This window comes from Xenopus tropicalis, chromosome 5 (genome assembly GCF_000004195.4).
Source record: "Xenopus tropicalis strain Nigerian chromosome 5, UCB_Xtro_10.0, whole genome shotgun sequence".
Lineage (NCBI taxonomy): Eukaryota > Metazoa > Chordata > Amphibia > Anura > Pipidae > Xenopus > Xenopus tropicalis.
This window is the reverse complement of record NC_030681.2, coordinates 96,752,564-96,780,352: the sequence shown is the minus strand read 5'-3', so window position 1 is coordinate 96,780,352 and position 27,789 is coordinate 96,752,564. Positions and strand designations below refer to the sequence as shown.

The 27,789-nt window shown below is 39.6% G+C and overlaps 1 protein-coding gene across 2 annotated transcripts; it reads right to left on the bottom strand.

Annotated features, from left to right (window-relative positions):
• Positions 1 to 1,043: 1,043 nt before the first annotated feature.
• Positions 1,044 to 22,963, bottom strand: elovl5 (ELOVL fatty acid elongase 5). Of its 2 annotated transcripts, none has more exons than XM_018093868.2 (8): positions 21,489 to 21,886; positions 20,678 to 20,744; positions 16,707 to 16,894; positions 11,066 to 11,143; positions 9,208 to 9,379; positions 8,022 to 8,146; positions 6,578 to 6,712; positions 1,044 to 3,027 (listed from the first exon to the last, which is right to left on the bottom strand). In XM_018093868.2, exons 2-8 carry the CDS (start codon positions 20,733 to 20,735, stop codon positions 2,896 to 2,898), a joined length of 888 nt encoding a protein of 295 aa, XP_017949357.1. In that variant the 5' UTR covers positions 20,736 to 20,744; positions 21,489 to 21,886; the 3' UTR covers positions 1,044 to 2,895.
• Positions 22,964 to 27,789: the final 4,826 nt, after the last annotated feature.

Below are 27,789 nucleotides of genomic sequence, written 5' to 3'. Positions count from 1 at the left end.
TGGAGGGCCGATAATGGAAGCCAGTTTTGACCACTCCCCTTTTTGAAACCGCACCCACTTGAAACCACACCCATGTTATCACATGACCATACCCATATTAATGGTTGTAGTACAGCAAAAACCTGCCATACTCTGCCTGCCCTACCCTGCCTGTGTGTGCCATACTCTGCCTTCCCTACCCTGCCTGTGTGTGCCATACTCTGCCTTCCCTACCCTGCCTGTGTGTGCCATACTCTGCCTTCCCTACCCTCCCTGTGTGCCATACTTTCACTGTGTGTGCCATTCTTGACTGGTTTGTGCCATACTTGGCCTGTGTGTGTCATACTCTGCCTGCCCTACCCTGCCTGTGTGTGCCATACTCTGCCTTCCCTACCCTGCCTGCGTGTGCCATACTTTCATTGTGTTTGCCATTCTTGGCTGGTTTGTGCCATACTTGGCCTGTGTGTGCCATACTCTGCCTTCCCTACCCTGCCTGTGTGTGGCATACTCTGCTTGCCCTATGATGCCTGTGTGTATGGCACACACAGGCAGCCTACAGTGACACAATGCTGGCACTGCTCCTACAGTCTGCACAATAACTATATATTAAAAAACTTTTTAATTAAAGTACCACCTCAGTATATGTTCTTTTTGTAGTGTGCAGGGATTATTTGTGGGTTTCTACTGCTCCTGAGGTGTGAACAGGGGAACAATGTGGGTGATTAGAGCCTGAGCCTGAGGTGTGAACACTGCAGGGGGTGAACAATGCAGAGATTAAAAGGTGTGAACAACACAGGGGATTACATATTTAAACAATACATAGGGCCGCCAGTTGGACAGCACTGCTTTAGAGTATTTGAAAGAATCCTAATTAATTAGTTACAACAATGTTTAATGCGTGGGTGGGTTGGGTGCTACAAAACCAAAAGATTAGTCTTACTTTCTTATATACAACTGGTCACTCTCTCCCCATTGGACTTGTTGGTTTATCATTTGCCCTCCAGTTATGCAGGGTGCATGTGTTTATACTACAGACATAAAAAGAATCAACCAACACATTCATATACTGTAATTTTTAGTTTTTAATATATTAACAGACACATTTTCTATGTGCAATGTAAATGGTTTTGCCAGTGGCAACTCAAGAGGAAAACAGAAACACATATGCTTCTCCCTTGGCTTGTTAAACAGACTCAAGGCAAGGATTGTGACGTGGTTCTGAAGTATGTCATTATCCTTTCCTGCAGTCAACGTAATATTGATCATTTAAAAAAATGCTCAAAACTCACTATTCACTGTACAAAGACCAACATCTGATGTCATATACAGCTGGGAATGAGAACCAAGATAATGTCTTCACAGGGGATGATACAGGACCTTCAGTAATCTTGAGAGGGCAGTAGTGCTTATTATAGATGTTCTGCCCACCTCCACTGCTTGATTCTCTTGCTGATTTGGTGGCATGACAGTCCAGCGCAGGTAAAACAGAACAAACCATAATGCGACTGTTAACTTTTGGCTCATGTTGCTATGCCCTTGTGCGCATTGATGAATTTACCTGTATGTTGCAGGCTATAAGCTTCGCTTGAGTGCAAGTCACTAACAATCATTTAACAGATACACTATGGACAATACAGAAAAGTCAGATATCCTAAGGAGAAGGTTTCAAGTTAATCCCAACATTGGCGGATAAATTATGCACCAACATTTTTACAAAACAAATGCTTTTACCTGCAGGACCATTAACAGTCATAGTGAAAATCTGCCCTCAGGTTGTGCTGTCCAATGATACCTTCCAACCTGTATGAAAATTTGGCTCCTGCTTGTTACATATCGAATTATTAAGGCATGTTTCTTTAATAAGTGAAATGATACTATACAGATGTCAGCTACAGCCGGATGGATAAACCCTGCATTAGAAAATAAATTACAGTTGTTGAAAACCATAAATTGCTATTCAGCACCTATAATATGAACTAGTAAGGCAACAGCAGTGTTATAAACTAGAATAATACTTTTCTTCCACAGTCTACAGCATGAGCAACGTGAACTAAAATATCACTGGACCATTGACCTATTCAGCGTCAGGAGGTGCTGCAGTGTTACACGTTGCTGACCTGTCTGGCACCAAGGGGGATTAAGCAACAGTTAATGTTTAGGAAGCTCATAAAAGAATTAGTTTTAGACATGTGACATATGTTAATTACCTGCATTGCAGTTGTATTACTATTTCTTGCAACATGTAAATGGTATATTACTTTCCAAATCCTCCAGAAACTTTTTTCATGGTCAGACCTATCAGGCAAAACAAGTAACAACTTGTTGCTGCATGGGCACACCTATCCCTTCTGCATGCACACAATGTAGCATTGGCTGGCTTCCTGCGTAGTGGCCATATCTATTCACAAGAACTCCTTGATTAATGGTAATCAGTTGCTTTCAGAAAGTAATATCCCTTGGGTTATCACTGGGGATTCCACACTATTAAAAATAAAACAGTATTCCTACTGACAAAAACAGAATACTTCAAATATACATTGCACATAATATAATCATAAAAAAATGTTATTAAAAGGCAAACCAATGCCTTTTTGGCCATAAACAAAAATATATTTTTGCCGGTGTTTTAACCTTGAACATAAATGTCAATTTTTTTTACTCTGAATTGATGGTAAAGAGACAGAAAACGACTGGTAGGTATTCATCTAAACATTAACTGCTGCTGTTTTGATAGCCTATTTTAATGTCTCTATTTCATTTCTATTATGGCAGGAACTGTAAAACCTACATTAATCACATTATTTTTTTATTAGGGAAAGTTACAGTAGCTGTGTGGGCGTCAGGGCCCAGATGATTTCTCTGCAATTGACATTGTTGTTTCTCTGGTGTATTTAAGTGGTGAATTGCGTTTGGTTCTCAATCCTGTCTTTGTTTACGCTGCTTCACATTGTCCTCTAAGGAAGAAAAGCTGTTTGTGTGTCCGTTCACTGCACTGGCTGATCCGTTCTGGTATTCTTTCCTTCGGGAAGAGGTCTTCTTGTTGTAGGTCTTTAGAAAGATGCAAATATAGATTATTCACCAACAATGACAAAATAAGTGCAAAATATAGAGCCATAACTATAATATAATCTAATTTACTGTTATTTAATAATTCCTGCATAATAATGTACAGTTTTTATTTTAACAAAAGACAGCAAAGTGTTAATGTAAAGGCTACTGTGGGTTTCCCTGCTCTTGTATCTTTCGCTCTCTCTTTCACTATTCTACTTTTTGCTGTAGCGGTGTAACATAGACAACTTTGTGTCTTTCACTCACACACACACACACACACACACAATAACTGATCATGTCACTGACTTTGCCCAGTAAAGGTTTTTACAGTTCACATTTATTCCTGGCTGGTGCTTGTCCTTTCCCCTGTTTTTTTTTTTTTTTACAGTGGCATGGTAAATAATAACCTTTGAGTAGTGAGTTATAGCTTCCTATAAGATGTCATTCACCCTCATTTGTAGTGTTATAAAGATTAGTAGGATTCTAGTCATACATCTCATACAAATTGGCAGGAAGGCAGAAAACACAAGAATATGACTACCAGACATAAGCAAAGAAGGGCATGATTTTAAAATGTCTCTCCTTCCAAACCTACTTTCCACACTGCTCTTATGGATAGTTTCTCTAAATAGACCTTTATAGAGAATTCCTACCCTATTTTATTCCCTACAAGGAGAGCTCTTCAATGCCAGGATACCAGAAAACACAAGATACGCCTGTTTACCTTCTTCTTATTCCAATTTACCACTGCTCCCCATGAGTAAATTGTAGAACCTTTAGTTTTTACTGAGATGCCAATGTATGATGACCGCCCAGTTCCATACCATCTCTGAGCTCACCTCTTTAGTCATACTAACAATCTTCTTACACCCACAGTAACTTACCCCTCTCAGTGCATAACTGGATTCTAGTAGTTCTACTTACACTACACAACACCATATCTGAAAGTGCACAGTGTCTGCAGGCAAAGTGATTTAAATTCATCTGCCACAGCATGTTCTGAGTTACCACAGTCTTTCTATAATTCTCCTGGGTTTAAAATTAACACTGTTTGACTACGTAAGTACTTTCAAAGTATACTAAAGTCCAGTTAAGAAATAAAATCACATATATTCCCATGAGTCAAATAACAAGCATAGATTCCCTATATCGATGTAATAAAAGAAATTGGTAATAAGCTAGACATAAAAGAGCTACAATCTCTTCATTTGTAGAAAAGGTGCACAAACACTATCTGAACTTATATATACAGTATATATATATATGGGTGATATCACTTAGATTGTAAGCTCTACGGGGCAGGGACCTCCTTCCTACTGTGTCTCATACCACATGGCACTTATTCCCTGTGCATTTATATATATTTATTGTATTTATTTATTATAACATTCCTCCCTGTGTGTAATTTTGTATTCTGTAAGATTGTACAGCGCTGCGTACCCTTGTGGCACTTTAAAAATAAAGTTATACATACATACGGGTGTGTTGTTGTTTTACACAGGAATACCTGATTCCACAGATTAAAAAAAAGACATCATGATAACTCCAACGAGCTGTTTCCTAAAATCCCTTATGCTGGGTGTGTAATGCAACCCTCTCTCTCACTATGTGGTGAATTTCAAGACTTTATAGTCCCTCTTTTTCTATAATGGGTGGTGCACAGGTTCTCTGGAAAGCAGAGGAACTTCAAGACATCCCAGAATCTATCATTTCACAATGTACCAAGGTAATGATGGGATTGCGTTAGGACATTGAGGAGCAAGCAAACACACTGACAGGCTTTTAATCTGCAGAATCATGTATGTGTGTGTTAAAATAAAAGACATCTTGGACTATAGTAACCCATAATCTGAAAACTGATAAACACAAGTGTTGTGATATATATATATATATATATATATATATAGTCCAGAGTGGGGAGCACACGCCAATAAACAAATTGATACCTTGGTGCCAGAGCTAAAGTAGTTCTAGTAGTAGATAGTGACGGCACTCAAAGGCTTTGCGCAAAAATGATAAAAAGAGTCGAAGAATCACATATCAATTGCAGGTGGTGAAGATTTATTTGTCCAACGTTTCAGTCCATTACTTGGACTTTCGTCAGGGAGAACAAACAGGGCACTGTTTGTTCTCCCTGACGAAAGTCCAAGTAATGGACTGAAACGTTGGACAAATAAATCTTCACCACCTGCAATTGATATGTGATTCTTCGACTCTTTTTATCATTTTTGCGCAAAGCCTTTGAGTGCCGTCACTATCTACTACTATATATATATATAGATATTCTGGATTGCTGTAGTAACAACACACCACAGTCCATCTGTATAAAGTCCACAAACATGCATTCTGTGATTCATAAGTCAGTGTTTGTCAAACATTCCCCTACGGATCTTATCATCCTGTAAATGTTTATACATTTCATAGAGTCGTATTAAAGGTAAACTATATGCTTTGAATGGAAACTTAACCAAAAAAGTTATATCCTTGTAAGTGACCTATTTAAAAAATGTAGCAAATCGTCATATACATATAAATGAATATTTTCCTTTAAGGGTAAGGCCCTTGTCAGATTGTCAGCCCATATGCTTGACAAATCTGCCTTCACCCAGAAACATTGAATCCACCTGGATGCAGGTACACTAAAGTCTTGCATTAGTTGGCGGATATCTGTTGCGTATACCAGGGTCAGAACTACAGTTAGGCAGAAAAGGCACCTACCTAGGGCCCAACGCTGGGTGAGTGCCAGGCAGGTACCTCTCCTGGCTCCTTGCTCCCTGCCATCTCCCCCCCTCCCCCACTGTCACTGCACATATGTGTGCTTATTCGCTCTCGCGCGCATGCAGGGAGGAGGTGGAGGACACAGGAGCAAGGTGGCCATCTGGGTTTCCTAGGGTGCAGGCACAATTAGAAGATTTTTTAAGCATACAGACGGATTGTCAGCCTGACAATCCGCCTTGTGGGGCCTTACCCTTACATCTTCTATTTCCTTCACCTAACAGGAAATGCTGCAGCTCTAACTGTAACAGGAAGAAGTGAGGGCTTGAAGCCACATCTCTGTCCATTCATTGGCTGATGTAAGCTAGCCCTTGGTTTGTGTGTGAGCACAGTGAATCATACAATTATGTTTGCACATTTGCGATAGTTCAGCTGTCATATCTATATTGAATAAAATTTCTAATTAACATTTCTAATAAATCATTACTTGCATCCTTTAATTATCTCTTAATTAGTTCAACATTAGTTATTTATAGCAATCTGGCATCAAAACAGTTCTGCCAGTTATAGCAATTTATTTAATTAGCAGCACTGTCACAAACTTATGTGAGAAAGCAAAGTTATATTGTCTATCACTTTGGCACGTGAAACCATTCAAATGAATCACAAGGGTACAATTGAGTTGTGAGCTGCAATGCTGAGCCTTTTAGTCATGAATGCAATTTGACAGCAGTTTGTATACTGAATGTTAGTTTGCATTTTTCCAGCATGTTTATGCATTATACAATAATCTGCCAAGCATTTACTGCAAATAAAAGTTGTCCTAATGTACCTTTATGTAGAAATTGCCAAACAGGATGATGAGGGAGATCATGTAACAGTTCTGGAAATACAGCCAGCCCATGGGGAATTTACAGGGCCAAATCATTGCACAGGTAGTCTGAGTCATAGTAAGGACAAACTGAGTCTGCAGGGGAGAACACACTAAGAATTAGTATAGGAAGGGCACAAGCATAATTCAGTAACACATACAAATGACTTGTATATTTATACAAGGAGGATTGGTGCAGCTGTTAAAAACATGAAAACATTTGTTTTAGATGAAAAAAAATAATGGTATTGTGTTACTTTTAATATTTACGAACAGTTCAAATGGAATATGGTTTGTTTTCTATGCTCTTCTGAACCCTTCTGAATCTGCAAAATCACTGTGTAGGAGGGGTAATAGTGGAAAGAGGCATAATAAGCTCTTTGTCACCCTTCAAAAATAAGGTGGAGATCATTATAAAGGGGTATTAGATGGGAGGGAGAGCTAGAATAAGTAATCCCCTTCACTTCACACAGTCATTCTACAGAGTCAAGGCAAAATAGCACATATAAAACAACAAAATTGATTGGCTGAGTTAAATGAACGAGTGAAACACAAACTTCACACAGCACAAATCTTTTCCTTGGATTCATGCTGAAGATGTATTGGGCCCCCGTTAGGAATATATTTCTAATTTGTCCAAGGCTTATGGGATTTTAACCTGTAAAACATTATAGAAAATTAGGAATTGTTGGAAATTCCTCCCTTCTGCAGTGAGTTAGTTGGTTTAACACACCGAAAAATGTCCCTGTTAAAGCATTGCAAGCAATTTGTGGAATCCTTCACATTACTTTTATTCTGGCAAAGTTGTGACGGCCTTGTGCTGTACAGGATCTCTGCCAACAAAGTGGAATTACAAGTATCTTAATTGTGTCTTACTTTTTTTATTGCAAGATTGTACTAGTTGATTGCTTCTTGTTACAAAAAGCCTTAGGTTATATATTAAGAAGGACTGTAACATATAACAGGATTCCTTGCCTCTCTATGTTTAATGCGTTACTAAATGTACACCTTGAGCACATCCAACATACCATGCCAAATTATCAAATTATCTACAGGAGATGGCCTTGCTGAAATTTGGAACTTTCTGGATAACAGGTTTCTGGATAAGGGACTTTGCATCTTCTCGCATTTCCATGCGGATTTCAGCTACATCTGCCTGCACCAGAGCGTATTCCATTCATTTGGGTGCATATGTTGCGTATTCTCAGCAAGAGTTTTTGCCAAAAATATACACCATACGCATGGCGTGGCATCAGCCTTGCATTAAACTCTAGCCAGTTGACTATGGGTTTTTTTCCCAACCAGTCTTCATCTGTATTGAGACAGTTTAATGCAATATTATATATATAATGATCAAATGGCATTTTGTAGAGGGTGCCAAGGAAAGGATAAATGGGAGCCTTACCAGCTGGCACTGTGTGATATATTTCTTCCACCACAGATATGGGCGCATGGCAGGAATAGCTGAGAGTCCATAGTAGGAGTACATCAACACATGAATAAAGCTGTTGAGAGTAGCACCAAAGTAGGCTGGGAGAGCAGAAAAAAAAATAGTTGCAGCACATTAATCGAAAACACAAAAACATCATTCTTTTTTACAGATCTTATGCATACAGAGGTAGAACTAAGGGGCACATTTACTAACCCACGAACGAGCTGAATGCGTCCGATTGCGTTTTTTTCGTAATGATCGGTATTTGGCGATTTTTCGGAAAATTGTCGCGACTTTTTCGTTGCCATTCCGAATGTTGCGCAAAATCTGGCGATTTTTTCGTAGCGTTACTACTTGCGCCAAAAGTCACAACTTTTTCGTAGCGTTCGCGCCGAGTACGAAAGATTCAGATTCATTCAAGCTTCAGTATGGTGACTTTTCTTGGGCCAGGTTGGAGCTGCAGGGTGCCATTGAGTCCTATGGGAGGCTTCCAAAATCATGCTAAGTCTGAAAGTTTCGCCCGCTCAATACGAAAAAGTCGCGACAAGATACGAGCGCATCGTAATGGCTATGAAAAACTCGCGTTTTTTCGCGCAAATCGTATTGGTAACGAAAAAGTCGCGACAATTTCCGAAAAGTCGTAAAGGCGCCGAAAAAAATGCAAAAAATACGAAAAAGTCGCAAAATGTTCGTTTTCCAATCTGAATTTTTCCAATTCGGATTCGGATTCGTGGGTTAGTAAATGTGCCCCTTAGTGTGCAAGTGAGGTAGAGACAGACACTGCAGCATTCTAGGCTCCCAAATTTAAAACCTACTTACTTCCAATATAAAAATCCAGGTTCTGCTCTGTTTTGATTTGTCAGAAAGAAGATATTTCTTGGTGCAGCACTCGAACCAACTTGTGTAGATTTATTAAAAGTAACCTGTTATACTGTAATCTGTACTCTTCTGACTTCTGGCATGTGTTTATTTTTTTCTACAAACATGCCAAAATCATAGTTCTATTTTCTATGACTAATGTATTATAACTTTATGATTTAAATTGAGATAGTCATGACCATTTAACCAAGGACCCTTCCTACCTCCTGGTTAGTCTTCCCTTCAGAACACAGGTAATGGCATCTAAACAGTGAATCTAAAATCTCCTTTATCTACTTACAGTGCCCGCAGGGAACCCAGTTCATGACAAACCACCATATGTTGAGCATGGACGCGTGGTGGTAGACATGCAGGACAGTGATCTGGTGGTTGTTCTTCCGCAGAATAAAGAAGAAAGTGTCCATAAATTCAATGAGTTTAGAAAAGTAGTACCACCACAGGACCCGAACTATCTGCAAAATGAATAAATGTGAATAGCACTCTTAATGTATATGATTGTATACTTTGTCTAATACATTGGGGGTTATGTAATAAAATGCACTAGGTTTGCCCAGCAGTTGTAACCCATAGCAACCAATAAGTAGGTAGAATTTACTGGTCACCTGTTTAAACACAAACATTGTATTGGCTACTATGGGTTACTGATCCTCGGCAAACTAAGTGCCTTTTATTACATATGTGGGATTGTCTGCACCCTGAAACAACATAGTGGTCACATGACTGAAATCTAGTATTATACTGTTTCATTTTTCGATCATTTTATTCATTTTGTAGTAAACTGGTTAACTGTAAAAAGAGAGGAGAAGTTCCTACAGCTACTATGGTTAATATTAATGGGGGCACTATCTGTACGGAGTCCATGACCATTGGTTATCTCTAGGTGCTCCAGATTTATCCAAGTCTATAAACATACCATTATGGCCAGCTGGCATTAAATTACATGTACCCTAATTTGTGTTTGTGTGCCAGAAGCAAGGAAATTAGACCACACTCCACTAGGACATGGGCTGGTGTAAGTGATTACATATTCTCAGTACAACATTAAATAATAGGTCAAAGCTTAATAAACGAGGACTAATTATATTTCTTGAGATCTTTGTATTTTAACTGATTCCATTTCCCACTGTGCACACTGTGAATATTTCTATTTGGAATAGAAATGCAGGTGATAACATGAAAATTTCAGTCATTCTGTAAATGATTCATTCTAACTATTGCTTTGGGTGTTTGGATGTGTTTGGACTAGTTTTGATGAGTATATAAATGCACAGGAGGATACTGAGGAAAAGTTTATTTAATCAAAACTGTTCAGCCAATTAAAGGCAACAATTTATACATTTTATTTTTGTATCTTATCCAAAATAGTCTTTGCTCAGTACTTGTTGAAAACATATTTTTTATCAAATACAGTTATGTTTCTACAAAAATATAATTTCACAACTACTCCAGTTTAACAAACCATACAATGAATTAGACTGTGAAATATAGATAAACTCCTATCTGGCATACAGGTAAGGTGCACATTAAAATGGACAAATATATTTGCAAATATAAAGTCTGATATATTTGACGGTTTAGGGTAGACACTGGAGGTTCTGTAGAGAGTGCAACTATACTCTCCACACCAGCAAATCCGCCCCACCATGTCCCAGTTGCCAGATGCTCCCCTACCTTGGACTTTTGCTACCCCTAAGGGCTCTGGCACACGGGGGAGATTAGTCGCCCGCGATTAACTCCCTGTTCGCGGGCGACTAATCTCCCCGAGTTGCCTACCTCTGCCATCCCACCGGCGAACATGTAAGTCGCCGGCGGGATGGCAGACGCGGCGGCGCGATTTGCGGAAATCGCCGAAAAAGACTCGCGAGTCTTTTTCGGCGATTTGCGCGAAATCGCGCCGCCGCGTCTGCCATCCCGCCGGCGACTTACATGTTCGCCGGTGGGATGGCAGAGGTAGGCAACTCGGGGAGATTAGTCGCCCGCGAACAGGGAGTTAATCGCGGGCGACTAATCTCCCCCGTGTGCCAGAGCCCTAAGAGCTGAGATTTGTACCTGATTATCCCACAAAAGCATGCTTTGGTCACTACATGTGCTTAAACAAGAGGAATAAAGAAAAATACTAATGACTACAGAAATGTTACCTTTGTGTCAGCATCACCTCCACTGTTGGTATCTTGGCAGAAGAAGTTGTAACCTCCTTCCCATACTCCAGTCACTAGCTGAAGAAACAAAAATATAATTTAAGTGACTGCACATGAAGGTATTTCTTCTACTCATTGATCCACATTTCATATGCTGTATTCTTTATTCCTGTCTGGCTTATGTATTAATTGGCTTAAAGCAGTGGTTCACCTTTAAGCTAACTTTTAGTATCTTATAACATGCCCTATACCTAACAACTTTGCAACTGGTCTTCATTATTTATTTTTATATGATATATGTGTCTGCCTGTATGTATAAATTTGTATATATAATCCATTAGAAGAGAAGCGCACACCAGGAACATTTGTAAAATTAAAAAATATTATATTTTTATTAATTCATAATTAAAATAAAAGTTTGACGTTTCTGTCTTTTTCTTATTTACAAAGAAAGGCATAAAGTCATCAGGTTTTCTTTCCTTTTTTAATGTGTGTGTGATGCTGTGGGTCACATGGAAGGGGTGAACTTGATGGACGTTTTTTTCAATCCAAATTACTATGTAGCAGGGCACTGATGCTCTATAAAGTTGGGGCAATTTGAAAACTGGTAAAAAGGAGCATAGTCTTCAGGAGTAAGGTAAGGCTAAAGCCAGACGAGGCATCTGGCATATAATTTTGGCAAGCCGAAAATCGCTTGCCAAAGATATCGCCATCCACCTCCTACCTGTGCCTGCACCCGAATGAATGGAATACGCTCACATCTGACAGCCAAAAAGTTGCAAAGATGGGAGAAATCCAGTAGGTGTACAATACAGTAATAATTAGTTCAGGTGTACACCCACTGTAGAGTGCATTTGAACTTTATAAACCTTACCTTACCTCTTGAAAAGATTAGCACCATATGTACTGAAAGTGAATACTGTATGGTGTCTCTTTAAATAAATTACTGACATTTGTATTTTCCTAAATGTTCTTCTTGTTCTCTCTGCAGTAGGCAGCTCACATGGGCACTTACTGCTATTTATTGATACCAGGTGCAGCAGTTTAGAACTGCTGACCAGACACACTACAGACGACCTTCCATTTGTTACATATGCTATAGAATTCCACATGCACAATCTTCTCCTTGAGGAGAGAAGGACACACACAAATGATACATCTTTAAATTCCAAGTCTATTATAAATAAGAGTTGGGTGCACAGAACAATAAAAGGGCTCAGTAGGGACACGTTAGCATTCTCCCCAAAAATTACTGAATATTTGCACCTTAAAATGTAAATGTAAATGCAATGCGACACATGAAACACTTATGAAACACTGATGCCCAGCCTGCCCTTCTGCCCAGCAGCCTCTCTGTGCTGCAGCAAAGGTGTGTTTAGCAGAGCAAAACCAGGTGCAACTGAATATTTAATTACAGTCTTGTTAGCACCATAATTACTAACCTGTCACAGTGCAAATCACAGTAATCCCACAATGCATGTCATTTATGTCTACTCTACTTCATGTCTAATTGTAGCACCGGGCAACAACCTGCTCTGGAAATGTACTCTGCCTTTATTCACGTACATGCTGCTAAACATAATAAGCATCCAAAGCTAAATCCATGTATACAAAAATACTTAATCTATGGCATAATAGCATGTGTTTACATCTTTTCAAGACATTTATGGTCTCTTTGGAAAATGAAAAAAAACAAGTGGAATTAAGGCACTAAAGCATATAATTCCATACCTTTTTGACTTAACTATATGAAATATATAAAATATATAATTTGTGCTTAAAAAACATAAGTCTATCAGCTTGTCTAATTAAAGTTTGATGTAATTATACAAAAGCTGATTAGCCATAAAACTTAAAACCAAGCCAACAGATGCCCAGAGCATGGGTGTGTTTCTGTTATGTAGCTCCAATCTCTGCCATTGACATCAAAGTCCCAGTATGATTGTGCCCGTAGCTGGGCCATGATGTCACTGTGGCATTATACTATTAATAACAAATTCAAAATAAAAAGCCCTTCCAGACCCAGATACTTGGTAATAGATCTACCTCTGCTACTTTCCAGGGTGCAATCTAATTATCTGATGTAACAATGATTGACTGGCCAGTTCCTGACCTTTGCCTTCACCTGTGCACCTGTATTACAGACTACAACTTGCTTCTGATATATGAAGAAGCTCTGCTTCCGTATATGTCCTTATGTCCTAGTCCTGAGAGCTCTGACAATTGGCACCACGCATGTATGGCCATACTGTACTATTAGCTGGCTGATTTCTCCTCTATCTACCCACAGTAGATTCATATAGAAAAAAATTGCAGTACACAGAAACACTATACTGTATTACTATACAATTGCAATTTCAATACAAAAATGCTTGATATACCCATCTCCTTTAATTAAACCCTGATAACCCTGCAAAAAAGATTTATAAATGTGACACTGTATCTTCTGTGCAATGTAGGCTGAAGAAGGGCAAATGAGGGATTGCAGATGCAGCCGATTCAGTTTTACTAACAGCACTGACCAATGACCGTGTCCTATTTTAGCAGGGACATAGAATGACCTAGTAAAAATAAATGTATCATAGTTCTCTACTGCTATATGTTTTTGTAAGTAGTATTTGTCTAGGCCAGTAAGTACATCTAAATACTTTCACTTTCTCTTTCTCTCACTTTCTCTTTTTCTACTGTTTGTATGTTCCAGTCCTTATGGGTCTCTGAGTTTAAGTTTGTCTGCCTTATCAGCACTTAGCTCCCACCATATGCACATGGCCTGATCATCCCATTTATGCTCAATTTCAAAGTCTACTGGAAACTCACTCAGACAATTTTTGCCAATAACAGATAGGTTTAACCTTGTAACACAACGTTCTGGTTGGCAGACTGCACAGGCTGATCACATTTATATTTACTCATGCTGAACAAGTGTACTTTAGTCTCAGATCATTCTGTAGCCACAGCTAAATTTCCTTTTTCCTTGATCCTGCACCCACATTTGTAAGCACAGAAATGCCATACACACAAAGAGAAACACAATTAGGGCAATCACAGATGTGGCCCATGTCCTCTATCGCACATGACTAATCTCATACAAATGTTTTCCAAATTGTTGGTGGGAAAACTTAAGCGTCGGTTTGGCTTTCCAAAGTTGTCTGAAGATGCCTTGCGCAAAACATTTTGGAAAGCTAAAGCAACACATATGTGGGCCATAAGCCCACTTAATATTGACTGTCTATGGCTTCTTACAGTCTTACAGCAGTCCCTCTGGCTTGCCAGAATCCACAAATTGCCAGCCCAGGCCTGTTATCTGGATATAAAGGAAAGTTTTACAGTTTAAACATTTAAGCAGTGGTGCAATGACAACAATGACCACAACTTCCTTTTTTTGTAATAATTTATACAGAAACAGTGGCCAGCTCCTTGTTGTAGCTCCCATCATTTCCTGCTACAGTCAGGTGGTCCTAGTTGTAGCCAATGAAAGGGCAATCATTTAGGAGCATTTCCTTGAAAGCAAGTAAGTTGCAGATAAAACTTAGTTCCTGTGAAAAACTTATAATGAAGCAGTAGAAATAATAATAAATCAGATGAAAGTAAGTGTCAGACTGGCCAGACTGGGGATGACTTTGATGTAGTCAATAATTTATCCCTACTCCATAAAATAGAGTGTGTGGGCAAAAGTGTCTATACCATCACGATATGCTTTTTGAATTCCTGCCTAAATATTTGTGATATCACTGTAAGGCTGGCCGTAGGAATACACAATGTACTGCAAAGCTGATTAAGTGCTGTGTTCCTCTGGGTTTCCTAACAAAGAACAGTGTGTGTCCAAGGGAAGAATTCAGATGCCTTTTCTAGCTGGATTGTGTGCATACCAGTGACATTTGGGCCAGATTTGTTAACTCTTCAAAGGACAGAAATAAGAAGTTTGATGGAATTCTTAACTGAAATGATTTTTTTCTGAAAGATAGAATAGGGATTTATAACAGACGAACCAAATTTATTTCTCTGAAGGCTATGCTTTCTCCTACATCGTATTCTACAATGTTACAACATCTTTTAGGGCTAATGCGTGTACCAAAAACCCTGCAGACAAAATATCAGAATGTCATATAACCGAGTGCTAGAGAACTGATATTAGTTTAAGTCATTGGATTATAGAGGAAGCAGACCCCATAACTGTGGGGTGCTCAAAATATCAGAATGTCATATAACCGAGTGCTAGAGAACTGATATTAGTTTAAGTCATTGGATTATAGAGGAAGCAGACCCCATAACTGTGGGGTGCTCAATAGTTAGTCAGGGGTGAGGCAGAAGATATAATCGCTTATTTGCCACCCCTGGGAGGAGCAACTACAAGCATTAAGGGGCCTAAGAGCTCCAGGCTTGCTGCTCTTTGTATAAAGCGCCATATCAAAAATCCTTGGAGCAGGAGGTAAGGACAGGGCCCTGATGCAGCCTGCACCTCCTGTTGCTCCAAAACTTGCATTCTGGATGTGCCTGCCCTGCTGAATGGTGCTTTATCAACAGCTGTCGAGCAATTACTAGATATTTTACTTTACAGCATTGCATGAACAAGTAGCACCATATCAATAAAAATCGCCCAAACATTTAGGATTTAACATTTAAGTATGTAATTTAATTATATTTCTCTGATGCTCAACAAAATTTTAGCATAGACTATGTCTTTAGCACAATAATGTATTGATGCTTCTAGTTGTGGTCATGTTACATGGCACTGATGGTTTGTCTATAATACTATATTATATAAGGATACCCAAGGCAAGCTGCACTTGATTATTGGACCACCCAATATTGTCTCCCCCAAGCCAGCCAGCATCTGATGATCCTCCAGAGCACCAGGTTATGCAGCTATTTCCCTAATCCAGGGCCCAACTAGGAGTAGGCAGTCAGAAAAGATACAGGCCTAGCACCCCCCACCACGTGCCTCTTCTGTCTACCCCATGTCATTATGATTTTAATTTAATCTGGTCTTCAAACAAGCTGTACAATGAATAACTGCCACACTAGTCAGAACAAATTAGAGAGCACTTGCTTAAGAAATTGATATCAATCACTTAGAAAACATTAACATAGAACTGGATCATTAGCTGAGTTCATTATGCTTCTCCTCAATTGCAGGCAGTGCATGAAAACAAAAGATGCCAGCACAAATATGAGATATATGGGAATAATTCCAGGAGATAATACATTGCCTCTAAAAGAAAATACCAGAAAATGAATAGTTATTGTAAATATAGTAAAGTACTCATAAAGGCTCCTATGCATTCATTTGTTATGTATTTTGAAGCAGAATCAATTGTGACTAGTAGGGCAATATAAGACTGCAATTTGAAAAACTGTGGTAACCTTGAAAATCATAGGCATTAATGTAATAAATAATCCAATGTTTGCATAATTTCTAGTAAGCTATAACAATCAATCAGCAGGCAGCTTTAATGGTTACCTATCTAAGAACTTGGATTTTACAGTTTACTAGATTTAATACAACTTACAACCACAAAGGATTCTTCTGTGGCCACAGATGACTACCTCTATTAGGACTGCCTCGGTCTCTCATTTCCATTGTAAAAATATAAACATCATTAATGCATTAAACAGTAAAATAGGCAGCTTACATGCTTACCTCATAAAACATGTAGAGGGAGAGAAGGGTGAGCCCCAAGTTATACACCACTAGAATGCCCCTGCATGAAACTGGCGGTCTGTTTTGCATATACTTGGGTCCTCTCCACACAATAAATAAATACAGGGCAGTGAAGAGAATGGTAGGAACGTAGTTATCCAGGAGAAGCCATCCCCTTACTCTGGGATCTAAAGAGTGATGCAGACAGAAAATAAACAAATATGAGCAAATAAAGATAAAATAAATACTGAAAGCTCACAGGTTTAGCTACATGTGGAAAAATACACATTTGTGAACTCCACCCTTCTCTTCTTACACATATTTCCCTTAGTAGTAGCATGGAAAGGATTGTGAACAAACTCAAAGAAAAAAACACCAGTGTCAATTTGTTAGAATGTGTCTCACCACTTTCAGCAGTTGATCACTGTTCAGTAGGGCTAAGCACTTTCAGCCACCCCAATCCTTGCTCCCAAATGCAAATGACAATGTGGGGTGAAAGAATACTGACAATTTCTTTTTTCGTGTTGGAACAAATCATTCCAGTGCTAAAAAGAATTTGCTAAATGCGAAATGCCCAATATTTTATTATTTTTACCAAGAAATAACCATTGTTACTTCTAGGTTTGCAATATCAGGGTACACTAAACCAGCTGTGATACCAGACATACCCCTTGCCCAATGCAAATATCAGTTCAGTGTCCAATTTATTGAAAATCAGACACATGCACACAAGGGCCACTCACACCAGAAGTAAACTCACATACCAGTAGGTTTTTGGACTGTGGGCAATTTTCCTTTAAAACCTCTGGTTTCCTCCCAATCACATGAACATTCAAGCTCCACGCAGATAGTGCCCTGATCTAAATCAAACTGAATACCCCATGAAACCAAGCATACAATGCTAACCACTGTGCTACTGTAAATTATTATTCCAGGGTGGGAGCCCATTGTCCATTCCTGTATTTTTTCCCTAACACAGGGCATAGAACTATATATTGTAATACATACTAATTTTTTGCAATTTTACAGCTGTTATTATTTTTTTTTATCATTTATCCTGTATAACTTACCCCACAAAAGGATGCTACTCTTTTGCTTATACTAACATAACTACTTCAAGGACAAACAGAAATATATATTTGTTTGCAACTGAATTTCTCTTTTAGAAACTTTTAGGGTGAAGACATAGCCACTAGTAGCAGCTACTTGTTACAGCTACTAAAACAGACAATGCTGATCATTTACTGATAACTGTCTCTATGTGTGTTTTATGAGAGGCAATTCTCAGTATTGTCTACAGCAGGGCATTTTCTGGTGTTTAGTAGCTGTGAAAAAGTAGCTGCTACTTGTAGCTCCATGTGTCTTTACCCTTAAAGAATTTTACTTTTGTGTTCATGGGGCAGCCAGAGCCTCTTTAGGGCAATGTTGTGCTGGAAATCTACGAATAAATGAATGTGCAGACTGAAGTGAGAAGTATATGTACCCAAACCAGTATATGTTAGTTATAGTTGAAAATCGGTTGAGTTAATCGGTCTGTGTGCCTCTTGATTTCAAAAGCCACATAACAACTATGTATATTCTCTGACTAATAAAATATTAAAAATAGGTATGAGACTGGTATAGTGTTCCAATGAGCCTATTTTATATAGTAAGTATATTCTGGTGTACATGGTAATTAAATGCATGCTGCTATTTATAACATTAAATGTTATAAACATTTATTGACAGATATACTAATACTTATTTCCAAGTAAATACTAGTACACAATCACTTACACAATGACTTACATTACACAGCCGCAGAGCAATTATTGTGGCAGTGCCCAATCACCTTTATATGAACTAACATTGACCAGTCATTGAATGTGAACCAAATGCTAAACCTGTATTCCCCAAATATCTGATGTGTTATATTAGGTATAATTAGCTTGCCTTTACTATATGCTTTGTGTTTTTCAGTAACTTTTCCCTTCTGATAAGCAATATATCAAGTTACTCTGTATAACCCTTGATTTAAGTGCCACTTCATTTTTTAATTTTTAAGATAAAAAACAAAAGGAATGATCTACTTCTACAATCCAATGGATTTGCATATATTATGCATAACATCAGATTTAGCAGTGTTCTCTCTTTTGTTCAAGTGCAATAATCATGAGATGAATAAGCTTGCGGCAGGCAATCTAAAGAATGCCAGGGCCCCATATTTCTCCTCCCAAGCTTCTACTAGAACAGAAATTTGCTAAGTATATAATTCATTTATTCATCAATGTATGTGGAATTTGACAAATCCGCAATGCATCAGAGAGCGCTAAGAGCAATTTCAGACATAATTTACCATGTTTTTTAAACCACAATGCAGCATTTTCCCTCACAATTCCAGTGTAATGGCGGCTGTGAGGGAGAGTTGCATCTGATTTAATTGAGATAGATGCTTCAAAAGACTGCATAATTTGCAGTGCTCTACATCAAAATGATGCCTATGTGTGTTTATTTTATCTGCTGCACCTATTGACACATCCCGCAGTAGGAACCCTGGAATTACTGCCTCCTTTAGGGCAATGGGACAAGTCGCCCTTGATAAATCTTCACTATTGTGGGTGACTAATCTCCCCGACATGCCATCCAACCAGCAAGAATGTAAATTCGCGGTGGGCTGGCACACACGTTGCTACGGTTTTCAAAAGTCACGCCGAAGATTCCTTGTGAGGCAAATTCGGGCAACCAAAGCGATGCATACACTATCCTACCAGTGATTTACATTCTTGCCAGTGGGATAGCAAGTCAGCGAGATTAGTCACCCGCAATAGTGAAGATTTATGGTGGGCGACTTGTCTCCTTGTGTGCCACTGCCCTTAAGCCAGACTGCTGTAATATGTAATATGATTTATCTGGATTAACTTGGTATGTTTAGGCACAGGTACCTTTAATTGATAGTGTCAATAGGTGCAACAACTTTGTTCCATTTTGTATTACAGAGCCCAAAAATTCCATACCTATTATAACACATCCTCGAGTGCAAATAAAGCCTGCAAATGAAAATGCAGTTTGATTGTTGGGGACGTTGACCCCAGCAACCATCAGCAGGTCAATGAGGTCTTCTGCCAAGGGCTTGTATAGGCCTCTGTTATGATCTGGGAAACTACTGGATCAGACCAATGTGGCATGCAGATGGCCTGGCTGGGCAAAGATCTACTTGTTTTGTGACATCTGTACGGCCAACTTTATTCTCATTTTTTATTGCTTAAAATGGTGGTATATCCACTTTTCAACAGAAGTTTAATGAATAGGCCTTGTATGGTTTATGGTTTTTATTATTTCTTGAGCTAAATGAAGCAGCTAATTAGATTACCAATGTACAGATAAGAAGTACATTATGCAGGGGGGTTATCTGTGAACTGGTAATCTAATTATCTTCCTTGCAGGTACCAAACATGGAGCAGCTTCAATTTTCCTGCTCACCTCAAGAAATAACAAAAACAGTGGTTCTGTGCCCCACTCGAAAATTAAATCAACTCGCAGGTTTAACCTTAGTTCAGGCAGATTAGGGTTGAAATTTGGGGGACCATTGCGGGTTTGGGTTGGGTGCTTTCTGCTTTCATTCTAGTAAACTGCACACGCCCTCTCTTTCCTTGCTTGTTTGCATAATATTAATCGTATTACCAGGAAATGCAATTAATGCCATGCTAATTACTTTATAAAGCTGAAGTATGTGCAGAAGGAGACGATTGTGCTGATCTAACTTTTCTTGAGACCATATACTAAGAGGGCAATGGTCCCTTCGACTAGGTGCTTTCCTTTAAAAAAAATATCTTTGAAAGGTGCTAAATGGTCCCTATTGTCAAAAATGCCACTATGTACATTATTGTAAATTAATATTAAGTACACTAAGGTAAACTACCTTTAATGCCAACAAGCTACAAAAATAACTGCCAATGAGCTACAAAAACGCAGTAGCAATTACAGCTGCTTACCTTTTGGCCCAAGCAAGTGATCAATATAACCATTTACTGCTTTATCCAGGACTTCCATTTTTAAAACCTAAGGAGAGAAGAATTACCTGATGAGTTCATACAGCATCACTAACCTGATGAGGGTTTTACATTTCACCAAGGCAAAACATATATAAATCCGCAAATATGGGTAGACGTCCTGCCGTAGCTTCCAGTGTATTCAGTAGGTACTCATCCACAGGTAGCAGTCCCCGTGCTGGCTGTATATTTTACAGTTATAATTACAAGAACCCGGAGAGTACGCTTATTTGCAGTGAAACAGTGTGGATTTATTGAGACATCTTTTTAGCACTACATGTTTCGGCTAAACAGCCTTCCTCACACTGTTTCACTGCAAATAAGCGTACTCTCCGGGTTCTTGTAAATATAATTGCAAAACATATAGAAGGAAAATTTAGTATGACCAGAGATGCTTCTGCAAATAGTGTATAATCCAAAGAACACAATAAAACATTATCAAGCTGATACAAAAAATTACAGGAACAGATGACAATGACCCTGTTAACAGGTGACACTCGGAGATAGTATACCGTAGTATACTGCAGATAGTACATTTCCCTTCTACTTTAAGAGAAGTTGCTGCTGGCAGTAAGGGATCACCACAATGGTCTCTTTGTGAATATATTCATGAATATATTTGCTATACAATTTTAACACAGCAGTGTCATTAGCTTATAAGCAATTAAACTGTGATTAGAAAACAATCCTTGAAGCTAAACCTGTATGTATTTAAATTAACTCTATCCTTGCATCTTTCCAGACTGGCAATTACCTTAGGGTTGTTTCTGTCACATGTCAAAGCAACCAACACGTGGTCAGGATGTCCGAATGAAAGATAGTGCCCCAGATTTATTTACAATTATGATGGCATACAAAGCTGTAAATAGAATTCAAGGGTGGAGCATAAAACTCATGTAGAGGGCCACACCGGCTGCCCAGTTGGAGAACTCAACAGACTTATAAGGGTTTGCAGGTACCTTATTCTAGGCCAGACTTTCAGTTAAAAATACATTTCTTATATGTGTGTTTCCCATTGCTTATTCATATTTGCATTGTCTGTATAGTGTTTGCTTTTTAATTCTGCCCTGCTAATTTCATTGTGTGTGGTGGAGCAATATGATTTGCTCATCTCAGTCACACAGGAGTTGCATCACTTGCATCCCTCACCCACTGAAGAACAAAAATTAAACAAATAGAATTTAATTGCACAGGAGAATTACCTTTCTCTGATTTCTACACTACCATGAAGAGCTGCTTCACAATGCAAGTTTGACAGCATAAATAGACAAGTTGTGAAATGGGAGAGCGCTGTATTTTACTAAATACTCAATGGGTATCAGGAATAAATATCTTAGTGTAAATAAGAGATTTCATGAAGCGATTGTTGCAGAAATACCCAGTATAAGAGAAAGGGTGGGGTGGGAGGAGGAAGAGTATGAAGTAAAAGCCACTCTGGTAGTCTAGCAAGACAGAGGGGGACCAGATAAAGAGGAATCTCTATGAACAAAAGATGGAAGGTGATAGTGAAAAAGCAGATGATGAAACTGAAGAAAAAATGATAAAAAGTCAGTAGAGTGAGGGCTATGAGTTAGTGCAGGATGGAATGAGCCAGAAAAGGGAGAAAGAAAGAGGTGGGTGTGGGCCCTAAAAAGGCAGAGGAAATGACAGAGACTGTAGCCATATATAGAGAGGAGCCCATGTTCCGACATCATGGCACACATCTCACTCAGCCACAAGTGAAAGGAAGAGAGAGCCAAAGGGAAAGAACCTAGCCAAACTCTAGCAGCCACTTGGCTACAATAAAACGGGAGCCAGGAGAAGTAAGTTGTAGCTCTCAGTGTGGGCACGGCTGTGCGAGCTATAGTTAAACAGAAGCTGAGATAGTTCCATGACGGCTTACACCGACAGACCCCAACTCAAACTAGTATCCCTAGTACCAACTCCACTCAGTCTGCTCCAAGTGAAGGAGGACCACAACCCGCAGCCTTGAGCAGGGATGCTGGGACTCCAAACCAGCTGGAGGGCCGTAGGCAAGAAACATTTAAGCATCTCTACATGCTGTATCCACCTAACCACCCCCCAAAACCAATTCACAACGTCTGAGCATGATGCAGAAGTTATCACGGCTCCCAGCCCCTCCCGCAAGTCATTCCAGCGCAGCCCCAGCACCGTTACATCTTACAGCAGTAGGAGCAGCAGCAAGAGCAGCAGCGTGACTTCTCTGAGCGAGTCTGGCTGTTCGTCTCCTTCCTCTCCTCCCCAACCCGGGCCCGGCCTGCCAACTGTCTGAGAGAGATTGAGGCCCCGCCCCGGGGAGGAGCCCCCGCCGCTCCCAGCCACACACAGCCAGGGACAGGGGACGCGTGAGGAGGCTCGCCTGATGATGAGGTATAGAGAGCAGATACCGGGGCGGGGGGGGGATTGGCCTGTCAGAAGGGGGAGCAAGGACTAGTCAGGAGATGGGGCAGTTTCTTGTTCCGGGGGGATTATACAGTCTTCAGTGAGGGGTTGAGAGCGGAGGCACTTAGTAAGGATATTAGGAGTATTGTGCTGGGAGGTGGGGGGCGGGGCGAGGAGGCAGGTATCAGACAGAGGATGCTTGTAATAACTGGGACCAGCAAGGTGAGACGGGCTGAGGGTAATAGGATTAAAGGAAGGAGAGAAGGACCATGTACAGTAGGGTGAGGGCTGAAGCCGCGATACAAAGGGCAAAAGCTGCACGTGATACCCACGGCAAACTTACGTGATGTCTCTTACTCTTATTGCATTTTTATCGCCTTAGGTGAAAATCCAAAGAATATCGTGCTCTGCCTTTCTGTTACTATCGCCTTTTTGGGCCAGTTATGCCTGCTGTGCCATTATAACTCTCTGTGTGTTCGCACACACTCCTCAGGTGTCCCACCTACACACGCTGCCTACTGGGGATTTACAGCTCTGTAAACTTTCCTTGTTTCATTGTATCAGGGCCTATTCTTGGCTGGTTACATTAAGCGCACCCCTGGTCGCAGCTTCTTAGGGCTTACCCCTATTCCGTATCCCACAATCTCATATTTAGTACTTTTATTGCAATTCATACTATCTGAGGTACTTAGTGTTGGCCAGGAAATTTGATGGTAAATCTTTAAAGCAATATGAAATTTCTCCAGCACTATGAAATGGCAAAATGTTATCAGATTGAAGCTCATCAGGTTTGAAAACCCCACAAAATGCTGCTGAGTAGTTCTCAGAAATTGTACAATCATTGCACTCTTATTGGTCACATGGGCACATGTGATTTTGAGGTATTTGCATTGCAGATTGAAGGACAGCACCTTTGAAAACCCATGTAGTAGTGATGTGTTGGTTAACAATAAGTTAACAATAAGTTGACCCGCACAACATTTGCGGGTTCGAGTGCAAGTTGAGGTTGAGCTCTTCCACCTGCTCTCCCCATGACCATACACTGCAGGCTTCTGGCTCTCTAGGTCGGGTAGGGTTCGGGCTGGCACCAGACCTGCCTGCACCCATCCCAGCAATCCACTTTCATTTATAGACCTGCACCCGCCCCACCCCATCACTAACATGAAGGGGGGTGTGGCAGGCATGCATCTATAAACAAAGGCTGCTGTAGGCAGAAGCTGGACACAGAAAGGTCATGGGCAGGGAGAGTGGAAGGAAGAGCTAACCTGCTCTTGACCCACAAATCTTGTGCGAGTGTTGGCCTGAACCTGAGCTACCTACAGGTTTTGGGCGGGCCACCACATCACTCTTAGGTACATGTTTAGTTGCATTTGGTTGTACACTGAGGAATGCTGAAATCTAGTAGTTGTTGGCTTTCACTCAGATGAGAAGATGGTCACAAGTTTTTTTTCATTCTGTGTCTGAGTAATATTTAGTAACATACAGCCAAGCCCAAGATACACAGGGTCATTGCGTGTTTCTCCACCTCTGATCTCCCAACATGCTATTGAAACCTATGGGAACTGATGTCCATAGACATGGGAACTGGTGTCCATAGATCAAGTGGGATATTATTGAGTTAGAGGCTCCAGAGAAGGGTAACCAAGCTGGTAAAGGGCATGGAAGTCTCTGTTATGAAAAGAGACTGGCCCAGTTGGGTCTGTTTACGCTGGAGAAGAATCACTTAAGGGGGCATATGATAACTATGTATAAATATATAATGAGACCATATAAAAATCTGTCTAATGCTTTATTTACCAGTAGGTCCTTCCAGACACAAAGGCATCCTATTCTGCCTAATTATTCAAAAATGTTTTCTTACAGTGAAAGCTGTGAAGGTGTGGAATTCTCTCCCTGAATCAGCTGGACTGGCAGATATATTAGATAGTTTCAAGAAGATGTTAGATGGCTTTTTAGCAAGTGAGGAAATACAGGATTATAGAGGATAGCTCATAGTATAAGTTTATTCAGGGACCAGTCTGATTGCCATCAATTGATTTCATATTTGAATATAATTTCATTAGTGGGCCTTGATTAGTGTTCACCCATGTGAATATATTGCTTGCATGTTCAATTAGTTTTCAGGATTCGGGTTTGGAAATGTAAGACTCCTGGTCTAACATGTAAAAACCAACTAATTTTTGGTCTACTGCATGGGTTATTGGGCTTGTGGCCACTGTCATTGTTGTTAAAATGTGGGTGTGACCTGCAAAAAAAGCATGCTTGGCTTAAACATTGTGCCATGGCATGCTACACATGCTGCATCACCCATCTTTTCTGGTGCCCCCAATGAAAAATATCTTCTGCTGCCTATGGGATGGTGGGTCTTTGTGAGCTCAGATGACTAAAATGTTGCATTGAAAAAGATTTCTGTAGCCACAAACTACCATTGAAACCTATGGGAACTGAATCATCACGTTTTTTATTGCGAAACTTTTACCAATTGCTTTCTGACTCCTGATAGGTGGATTCTAGAAAAATCTATACAGTTTTGGTGTCCATAGATCAAGTGGGATATTATTGAGTTAGAGGCTCCAGAGAAGGGTAACCAAGCTGGCCAAGTTGGGTCTGTTTACTACTGGTATATAAAAAATGAAGACCAACTGAAAATTTGCTATGGTAGGTCATTCTGTAGCATATGAGTCAACTTAAAATGAAACTTACCCTTCATCAAGAACCAGAAAGCTTGGGTCTCTGATATAAAAAAGGGACACTAAAGGATTGGTTGGGCATTGGAAATTCATTGCAGTGCAGTTTAGGATTATATATGAGGCAGTAAGGCAAAGGCAGGCTCTGCCTTAATGGGAAAAAGTAGTAAAACTCAAAGATGTCCTGCAACCCTCCAGTTTGACTGCAACTCTCAGGCCTGCAGGCTGGACATCCCTAAGCTCATTTACTGAAATGGGGAGATTCACAAATTTGAAAAGGATTAAAACAGGAGCAGGTTTTTGGGTTTGCTGTTTGTTTGAAGAACCTTACTTTACTTCTAAATATGGTTGTGTCATGGGGCACTTTTATGAATCAAGAGTACTATTTAAAAATCAGACACATCTGTCAGAACAGCATATGAGTATTTGGTGTGTTAGTGTTGCTAACTCAATTTTGCTTGTTATTAATCAGATTTATAAAGATGGTATTAATAATCAATAATTGTGTACCTTTTTGATATAAAGAACAAAGCAGGCTTAGTGAGAGCTGATAAACAAAAAGTTAATTCTAAAACTATAAAAAATGATGACCAAAAGCAAAATATCTCAGAATATCATTGTCAACATCATTCTTAAATTACATTTAAGGTAAACTATCCCTTTAAAATAAATATTAAAACATAAATCCAAAATTTTTACGTGAAGAAATCTAATGCTTAATTACATATTCTGCTAATAAAATAACACCACTCACAGTCGCACTATTGGTTGAATTAGCACATGTTTCTACATGTGAGCAGTGATGCCACGTCAAGGCTTCAACCCTGTTACTGGCCATTCACACACCATTCACACCAAGTGTAATGCCTCAGGGGAGATCCAATGTGAATAATTTGCCATTGTTTCCCCTCAGTGAGATGTCATTTCACTTGTAACACAAAACATGACAAACAGAGACAACACAAAAGAGGCTTAAACTGCACGTGTCTATGAGTCCCACCCTTTGCTCATTTAACTTTAACTCATTTAACTAAACTTCCAGGCGAAGGTAAAAAAAAACCCCATCTGAAGCGGCTGCCAATTTGCCTCAGATAGGGAAAACACACTTGGCCTGGAGAAACTACAGAACTTTATACATAACTAACTAGGTATGGGTTCTGTAGACATGATGTGCAGGAAGGCAAAGCAAGCGCGATCTTAGCATCTGCTCGCCTTCTTGTTATACCCTTAGCCTTTCGTATCTCACATTCTCTTACACAGTCACGCAACATTCGCTCCACATTAAGTTACTTACCCTGTATTTACCATAGTGCCACCACTACCAATTACCACTACCAATTACCAGTTGATCCTATGTTCTGGAAGATGTTATCTCAGGGTGGAGATAATGCTGATGATGATACAGGAGATGGAGGAGAAGGTATGGCCTTTGTGCAGCAAGTGGTCTGATCTTGAAGCCCACATATATTCCACTGTCCTCTGATCTTATATACCTATGCTAGATTGAATAACATGTTAGTATTACTGACTGCATTATATACACAAGCATATACCTACTGCAGCCGGGAGGAATGCAAAAACAAGAAGCTGAAAATAATCTGTTGGTTTCCTGGTGAAACTTTCATCTGTTTCGGGTTTAAGAAACGACATCGGTGTCTCCATCATATGGCCTGAATAGCTCCACTGATGGCTGCGTGAAAGGGGAAAAAATATTTTAGTCAAGATGCTACAAAATATCTTATTAGCAAGGGAATAGTAACTGTACTTGCCTTTAGATGTCCTATGAAGGTTTTAAATTCTGTAGCAGTTGGTGTCTCAGTTTGCCATGTATTTAATATCCTAATTCAATAAAGATTACAATGGAAATATGCAACCTTTAGAAATGGAAGTGCCATATTCCTTTTGCAGAGACATCTTCCATATGTGTATAGGTTTCCCATTGGCTCTCATGGCTGTGTGAGAATGGAGACTTGTGTGTTTAATGCT

Coding starts and splice junctions, on each gene's coding strand:
- elovl5 (XM_018093868.2), bottom strand. CDS start 20,735: ATGGAAGTCCTGGATAAAGCAGTAAATGGTTATATTGATCACTTGCTT. Junction 16,895..20,677: donor TCACTTGCTTGGGCCAAAAG/GTAAGCAGCTGT, acceptor ATCACTCTTTAG/ATCCCAGAGTAAGGGGATGG. Junction 6,713..8,021: donor ATATCACACAGTGCCAGCTG/GTAAGGCTCCCA, acceptor TCTCCCCTGCAG/ACTCAGTTTGTCCTTACTAT.